This window comes from Sorex fumeus, unplaced genomic scaffold (assembly GCF_029834395.1).
Source record: "Sorex fumeus unplaced genomic scaffold, SorFum_2.1 ptg000043l, whole genome shotgun sequence".
Taxonomy (NCBI): Eukaryota; Metazoa; Chordata; class Mammalia; order Eulipotyphla; family Soricidae; genus Sorex; species Sorex fumeus.
The window spans coordinates 26,085,949-26,093,990 of NW_026606100.1; the positions used below are offsets into that span (position 1 = coordinate 26,085,949).

The window sequence follows — 8,042 nt, forward strand, 5'->3', positions numbered from 1 at the left end:
CTCAGCACACTTCCAAGCACCTGACCACGGGGCCCTGTGCGCATGTACTCTGAAAACTATTGGTCTCTCTTCCTGTCAGCCAGTGTTTCTCCTAGTAATGCAAGGACTTGGACCTTCTGCTCCACTCCACAGAGCACGACGGTACCTTATTCTGAATAATCCCTTGAAACAAAATGTATTTATCATCCCCCCCACCCTGTATCTCACACACACACACACACACACACACACACACACACACACACACACACACACACAACTTCCAGCCTGAATTGCTCTCCCATCGCTGATCCGAAAGAACTATGAGTGATTCCCGCCAGGCACTCTCCTATGGGGCTGGTGGGGGAGAGGAATGTGAGGCTCGCAAGTTTTCTACCCTGAGATGCTCAGAAACAAGACACTGTTTCCCTGGTCCAATCCCCTGAGGGTCCATACTTAGCCAAACTTTGCATCGTACTGACCTTGGCCAACTAGTTCTGAGAGCTTTTTGTGAGTAAAGAGATGTTAAAAAAAAAAAAAGCAAGAAGGCAAAAGACTGAGAAATCAAGCCCCCCACTACCCTCATATCACAAAGAAAGCAAAATTGCCACTGGGCCCGGGCTCGGGTTGCTGGTGGGGCTCCTTCTGGGCCTCCTGGCTGGGTGCTCACGAGATCTCAGCGTCTTTTCAGGTCTGTTCTCCAGAGGTCAATCACCCCAGCGTCAAGGCTGCTTTCAAGCAGCTTGGCCCTGCATGGCGCTGCACACGCACACACAAACACAAACACAACTCTCTCTCTCTCTCTCTCTCTCTCTCTCTCTCTCTCTCTCTCTCCTCTCTCTCTCTCTCATCTTGCTCTTGGCGCGCTCTGAGCCGTGCTGTGTCAGTCCAGGCTCAGTCTGGGCATCAGCCACCACAGCCCGCGCCGTCTCTGGGGTTCCGTAGGAGGATGGTAAGCACCACGCGGTGCCTCCTCCCCGGCCGACACCGTCTTCACGTAGATGTGCCCTTCCTCTGCTCCCGTCATGTTCTCACGGGTGGGTGACCTGGCAGGATTCTTGAGAAAACAAAAGAGAATTTGGCAAAGTCATCTGCGTCCCAAGTTGGAGTCAAGACAACCAGATAGATCCGTCCACTGGAAACAGCAAGCAGAACCTGAGAAACTGGCTAAGGGTTCTGCAATCAGGAACAAGGGTGCAGGGAGTTCCAGAGCTACTCCTGGCTGCTCCTGGGGGGCCACACAGTGCCAGGGATGGAGTTCAGAGCTTGGTCTATGACATATGTTAGGCTCTTCCTCTGAGCTTTCTCCTTGGCCCCTATTCTTCAGTGTTATACATCAATCTTGAATTCTAGTTCAGCGAGAAAGGCGCCATCATGCTGTTCTGTGCCTGAGCTTCAACTCAGCCCCTTCCACTGTGCTCACACTGTTCTCGGGACAAAGAAGGCTTGAAATCCTTAGTCTGGGGGCTGGAAGGTTGGCACCAAGGGCAAGTATGTATGCTTTGCATGAGGGAGTTCTGGGTTCAACCTCCAGCACAAGGTTCCCCAAGCACCACCGAGAGTGACCCCAAAACTGAGTGGGGAGATAGACCCAAGGCATAATTGGGTGTGGTCGCCAGACAAACAAAAAGTAAATAAATAAATCCTTTGCTTGGTTCCTTTGAGACAGCTAGAGAGTGGTTATGATTCTACAGTGCTTACCTCGGCTACCTTGGGACTGTCATAAATTTCTGAAATTTCACATGGCATCTCACTGTCCTAAATAGAAAATAGAGAAAAGAATTCAAAGATGGCTGCCATGGACGGTCATAGCATTTGCCCATGACCATGGTTAAAAGTGATGGTTCTTACACTTGGAACATTGGAATCAACAGAGAGCTTTAAAAAAAATAAAGCAATGTTAACAACCACAAACTAAACCCCCTCCCCAAACTTTAAATCACCTAGGGCTGGCTGTGTGGACACATGGGTGGGACGGGCCAGGAGCCAACTAGATTTATTGTACCATCTGTCTAGTACAAGTGTCTATCGACTTGGAATGACAGGCTGTTGTGTTTGTTTGCTTTTAGTGTGTCTGAAGGGTTAGTGCCACAGGTCCTCTATCCTGAGATTTCTATTTCAAGGATTTTGGTGGCTGGTATTTTTGTAGCATCTAAGATGATTTTAAAGTGCATTAAAGGTTGAGAAAGTACTATTTACTGTAGTTCTACCACTGACAATTATTTCTGGAAGTGTTGAGTTTTCAGCTGCCCATGAGACTTTCCATGCAGAACCTCGGCTCATCTTGGCCTCCCTCAGTCAGTGGTTGACTCCTATTTTGGGGTTGAACTAACTGAGGCACAGAGAGTGTAAAGTTGACCCTTGTCCACAACCATGTAAATCATGATGAGACAAGAGCCTGGCTTAGAGTTTTGGTTTTCTAGCTCTGGGTACCTGGGCACAGAGAACAAATGGTCAGGGCTGTTTGTGAACAGAGGGTGGAAGGAGATCTCTTAGTACACACACGCACACGCACACGGACACACACACACACACATGTGCGACCATATGTACACACACATGCACATACACACTCACATACACACACAGAACCTTGGCTCAGTAATTTCCCTTGGTTCCCTGGGTCTGGTGTGGGAAAAGGGCAATCAGGGTAAGTTCACGTATGAGAGGCACCACCCTACCCTGTGCCCCGTTTGCTTCTGCCCTTTCCAAGGATGCTCTCTGCCTGATTCTGGGAAGTGTGTGGCCTCATGGTTCTCAACCTTAGCAAACACACCCGTTGTCTGGACTGTGTTCGTGATGGCAGCCAGTGACCTTTCCCTCTTCACTCCTACCACCCCAGTGACCGCCCCAGGGTCACAGACCAGTGACCTGAGCAATGTGTAACAATTCAGCTCTGCTGGGAACTTAGGCCAAGGATCTGAGAGAGAATCAGAAGTGCAGGGAGGTTTACTGAAACATCTTTTTAAAATATGATTATTGGCGGGTGGGGGTGGGGCAGATTGGGCCACAACTGGCTAAATTCAGGGCTTACTTCTGACTCTGTGCTCAGGTGGAGCTCAGGATACCATATTGGGTGTGTGTGTGGAGAGGGGGAGGGTTCAGGGATCAAACCCAGGTCAGCCACATGCAAGGCAAACGCCCTATCCTGCTGTACTGTTGAACTGACCCATGAAACACCTACTTCTGCCCAAACACTCAGACCCCAGGAAGCTGCTGGTCACCTCAATGGTCTCACTGCTGCTGTTGCTTCTTCTTCTTCTTCTTTGTTGAATCACAATAAATACTAACGCCACCATCAGTCCCGTGGCCACCAGAGATGGAATGCCTGCTGCTACTCCAAGAGACGGCCCGCAGTCCTGCATGGAAAAACTCAGTCAGACTCCACAAGGGAAGAAGTTTCAACAGATTAAAAGTAAAACCTGGCAGGCTGGAGGCACTGAGTTGGAGACTGTACCACATACCCTCACTAGGGACTGTGTGACCCCTGGGGCGCCTGAGTACTTCCAGATGTGGCCCCTCTGTAATATATATAATATATATAATATATATATATATAATTATATATATATTAAAGGTAAAGGCCCTCCCGTTGATCGTCGATTTGCTCGAGCGGGCCCAGTAACGTCTCCATTGGAGACTTTGTTGTTACTGTGTCTGGCATATCGCATACTCTCGGTAGCTTGCTGGGCTCTCCGAGAGGGGCGGAGGAATCGAACTCAGGTCGGCCATGTTGGCCACTTGTAAGGCGAACGCTCTACTGCTGTGCGATAGCACAGCAGGTAGGGCGATTGCCTTGCACGCATTCCTCTGCCCCTCTCGGAGAGCTCGGCAAGTTACCGAGAGTATCTCGCCTGCACGGCAGAGCCTGGCAAGCTACCCGTGATATACCCGATATGCCAAACACAGTAACAACAAAGTCTCATGATGGAGACGTTACTGGGCCCGCTCGAGAAAATCGATGAACAACGGAAGGACAGTGATCAGTGATATATATATAATTGTGTATATATATATATATATATGATTCAGTGGCAGAGCACAGGTCTGGAATGTGTGAGTATGTGAGGCCCTTGGTTATATCTTGGGGGGGGCAGAAAGAGTGGGGGAGAGGGAGGGGTGGGTTTCATTCTTGAGAAAGAGAGAGAGAGAGATTGTAATAAAATTCAGTGAAAAACTGCTTCTTGCAATGTGCATGACATTTTCATGAGACTTAAATCTGGGTCAGGCTAGGGGCTCAAAAGCACAATGCAGAAGAGCCATCTGCACTTCTATGTTCATTGCAGCACTATGCCAGAATCTAGAAACAATGCAAGTGCCTGAGAACAATGACTACATAAAGAAACTATGGTTCATCTGCACAATGGAACACTATGCAGATGCTCCTTCACAGGAAAAATGAAGTCATGAAATTTTCTTATAAATGAATGAACATGGAGAGTATCATGCTGAGTGAAATGAGTCAGAAGGAGAGGGAGATATAGAGAGAATGATTATACTCATGTGTGGGATATTAAAAAAAATAGTATGAAACCTATACCCAATGACATTATAAATGAGAGCTAAACCCAGTGGTGTTCAGGGGTAACTTCTGGCTCTGTACTCAGGAATTATTCCTATCAGGGCTTGGGGATCCATATAGGATGCTGGCGACCGAACCTGGTTTAGCCACATGCAAAGTAGGTGCCCTGTCCATTGTACTATCTCTCCAGCCCCTCTAGTGAATTTTAAAAACATATTTGCATTAAAAGCATTAGTTGGTTCATTTTCAAATTTCTACTTTGCTTTCATCTATGTGGACATAGCTATGCTGATAGTCACACATGTTTGCATATTTGCAAATAATCTGGAACTATAAAGGATAATTTGTGGAACCCCTATAAATATTTGACTCTCCTAGATAGTGGACATCCAGAAAAGTTGATAAATCAGAAATAATAAAGTCCGATGCCTTTTCTCTTTATGGATGCACTCATGTGACCAGAACCCAGATGAAGAAATAATCAATTATTGCTCCAACCCTGGAGCCTCTCGGTTCCCAGTTCTGCACCCCAAGTGTAACCACTATTTTGAAATCCAGCCCCTTACATGAATACTGTGTTTTCCTGTGATCATAAACACATGCTCTGAACACGTCCATGGGATGAGCAGAGAATTTTTCCCCATTCGATTCTCTTTGTTGTTACCTGCAATGACCAGGGATGCACACAGCTGGGTGTCGTGTTCCTGAGGGTCACAGACTATTGGTTGCTGGGCTTGCACACATTTGGATGCCATGTGCTGGAGTCAGGAATCTCCAGAGTCTAGCTACTGGGTCATACTCAGCCACGTGTGATCCCGCTGGGGATCAAACTCTCAGCCTCCTGACCTGGAGGTCAGTCAGCTGTTCTCGTGCTGTGTTATGTCCTTCCTTCCCCTTCCACAGACCTCCCCCTCCCTTTCATAAATGACCAAACCAAAGCTCCATCTTCTAAGGGATATACTTACTGCTTCTTTCCCAACCGTCACAATTGGGGAGGAAGTCTGGGGAGGAAAAAGAAGACACAACTGAGGAAAACCAAATCTCCAGAATGCACAACACACAAGACAAACTGTCGAAGGGTGAGCTCTAGGGCCTGAAGCTGACCTCTTTGCTCAACTTTGGGTTAAAAAATACCACAAATACCACAGTTGCCCAATGGAACCTTACCCGGTTGCTTCTCAGGCAAGAACTGGAATGAAATTTGGCTATGCAAGGAGAGAGAATGCAGGTGGGGTCCTCATTGTTCACCCTCGGATTGGCCACAACGCATCTGACAGCTCCCAAGGGCTGTCTCCAGCCTCATGGCCCCACACGCTTCCCAGCACACTCGGGAGCTGCTTGTCCCCTTGTTTGAACAAACACAAAATCTTGGTGGAAACCGGCTCTTGAAGGAAGCCTCACTTATTTTTAAGGGTGGTGAAACAATTAGGGGTGGAATGACTGAGAAGTCATGAATTGTCTGTGCTCCCAAAGGCCTTCACAGGGAACAGGAGAACCCGAGCTTCCCGCTCAGGTCTCCACCCTGGGCCGCACCCGATTTCCCCATGTGTGAAATCTTACCTCAGTCAGCCACCTCAGGAAGCAAATTCAATGGAGCAACAAACTAACCTGTGTGAATAATGCTCAGTGGGGGGATGGGGTGGGAGGGTGGCAGGTGGGGTGGGGTGAGGAATATGTGGGGGTTGTATATGTGGGTGGGTGTGTCTGTGTATGTGGAGGTGTGGTCTGTGTGTGTGTAGGTGTGGGGTGTGGGGGTGAGTGTAGGGCTGTGGGCGTGAGTGGGTAGGGCTGTGAGGGTATGTATGGGTGTATTGTGGGTGTGAGTGTGGGTGTGTGAGTGGAGGGTGCAGGTGTGTCTGTGTGTGGGTGGGTGGGTGATAGATGGGTGTGTGTTGTATGAGTGGGTATAGGCGTGGGGGTGTGGGGGTGATGGGGTTGGGTCCAGGGTTTGCAGGTCAGCAGCTACAATGAACGGTGCTTTCTCCGCCCACAAGCTGAAGGGCTCATTTTTGCATCTAAAGCCAGGGATGGGGATACATACCTCTAGGCTTGTGGTGAGGATCACTGGTGCAACGGAAGTATAGGCTTTGGTCATTCCTTTACACTTGGCAAAGCTTATTTAATTATTTACTCACTCCTCTTGTCAGCCTCAGAGAGCACTCTGGAGTCCCCCGGGCTCAGGCTTTGGGCAATTACTGTGTCTGGTTACAAGAAATGAAACGGAGCTCAGAGAAAGGGCACGACCAAGGTTCTGAGGAGCCACGCGTCTCACCTGGCCTTGGGGATCTGAATTCCATGCCGAGGCGTCTCTCCCAGACTCCTCCCAGCAAAAGAAGCTTCCAGAGCCAGCCACTGACACCTGCTACACTTTCACCTCCAGGCCCTCACCCTCCTGTCTCCACGTTACCTTCACGCTGCTTCTGTCTCGAGTGTTGCCTCTCAGGATGGCGGAGGAATTGGATGTCACTTCAGTGAGACATTTGAACACAGATTCCGGAAATTCACTCTGCTGGCTTTGGCCACACACACACACACACACACACACACACACACACACACACACACACACGCAGTGGCAAAGGCATCACAGTGTGCACACTGGAACCAGGGAGCTCAGAGGAATCCAGCTTCTATGGGCCCAGCACTAGGGCCAGGTGCGGGCACAGAAACCCACCCTTCTGCATCTCCCCATCTCTCTGGTGCTACACGAACTGTCTCTGTGCAGCTCAGCCTGTCAGCTTCCCTCCCTCTCCAGCTCCAGCTTTCCACCCTGATGGCAATCATGCCACCCAATGACCTGCTCTGTGCTCAAGCACTTTTCCTGTTTCAGCTCATTCATTCTTTGCAATTGCCAGTGAAGAGAGATTAGAATCGCCCTCCTTCCCCCCAGAGAAGAGTGAGCACTGGTAGATGAGTAACTGGTGGAAGTCCCAGGACGGGCACTGGGTGGTGTGGTGCGAGTGTCCATGCTCTGAGAGTCTCTCTCTGCCCTGGCCACATGCTGTGGGACCTCCCTGGTGGGGCTGGCTAGGACAGCTGCTCCTGAGAGAGGCTTCCAGAGCCGTCCCCTTCTCCAGGGGACCGGACCAAGTCATGGGCTGCATCAAACTTGAAGGCTGAGAGCACTGCATGGGGAGCCTGAACCTCCCCAGGTCAAAGGGAAGAGGGGATAGCACTGGGGGGAAGGTACAACGAAGGAAGCATCTAGCAGCAGACGGACTCCCTCTCCCTACTCAGCCCTCCCCTCCCCTCCCCCTGATACACACACTGGCTCTGGCTTCGCTAAGTTACCTTGATGAAGAAGGACCAAGCCAGCAACAGACAAAAATGGAGGATCTGCACCCGCCTGCTGAGTTCAAGCACCACGAGGGGAAAGTTTCACAGGGATTCTCTTGAGAGGTTTGGACAGGAAAGGAGAGAGACAGGAGAATAAGCAGGGGGCAGAGTGAGTCAGGGAGGCTCAGAAGGCAGGTCCCCCAGGAGGATGGGGCAGGTGGGGGTCTCTGGACAGACGGCAATAGGGAGTAGGGAGCAGGGGGAT

At 49.8% G+C, this 8,042-nt stretch overlaps 1 protein-coding gene across 1 annotated transcript; it reads right to left on the minus strand.

Annotated features, from left to right (window-relative positions):
• Nucleotides 1-833: 833 nt before the first annotated feature.
• OPALIN (oligodendrocytic myelin paranodal and inner loop protein) lies at nucleotides 834-6,912 on the minus strand. The gene is made up of 5 exons (XM_056120768.1): nucleotides 6,543-6,912; nucleotides 5,467-5,502; nucleotides 3,204-3,338; nucleotides 1,681-1,737; nucleotides 834-1,036 (listed from the first exon to the last, which is right to left on the minus strand). Exons 1-5 carry the CDS (start codon nucleotides 6,594-6,596, stop codon nucleotides 863-865), a joined length of 456 nt encoding a protein of 151 aa, XP_055976743.1. The 5' UTR covers nucleotides 6,597-6,912; the 3' UTR covers nucleotides 834-862.
• Between the last annotated feature and the right edge of the window lie 1,130 nt (nucleotides 6,913-8,042).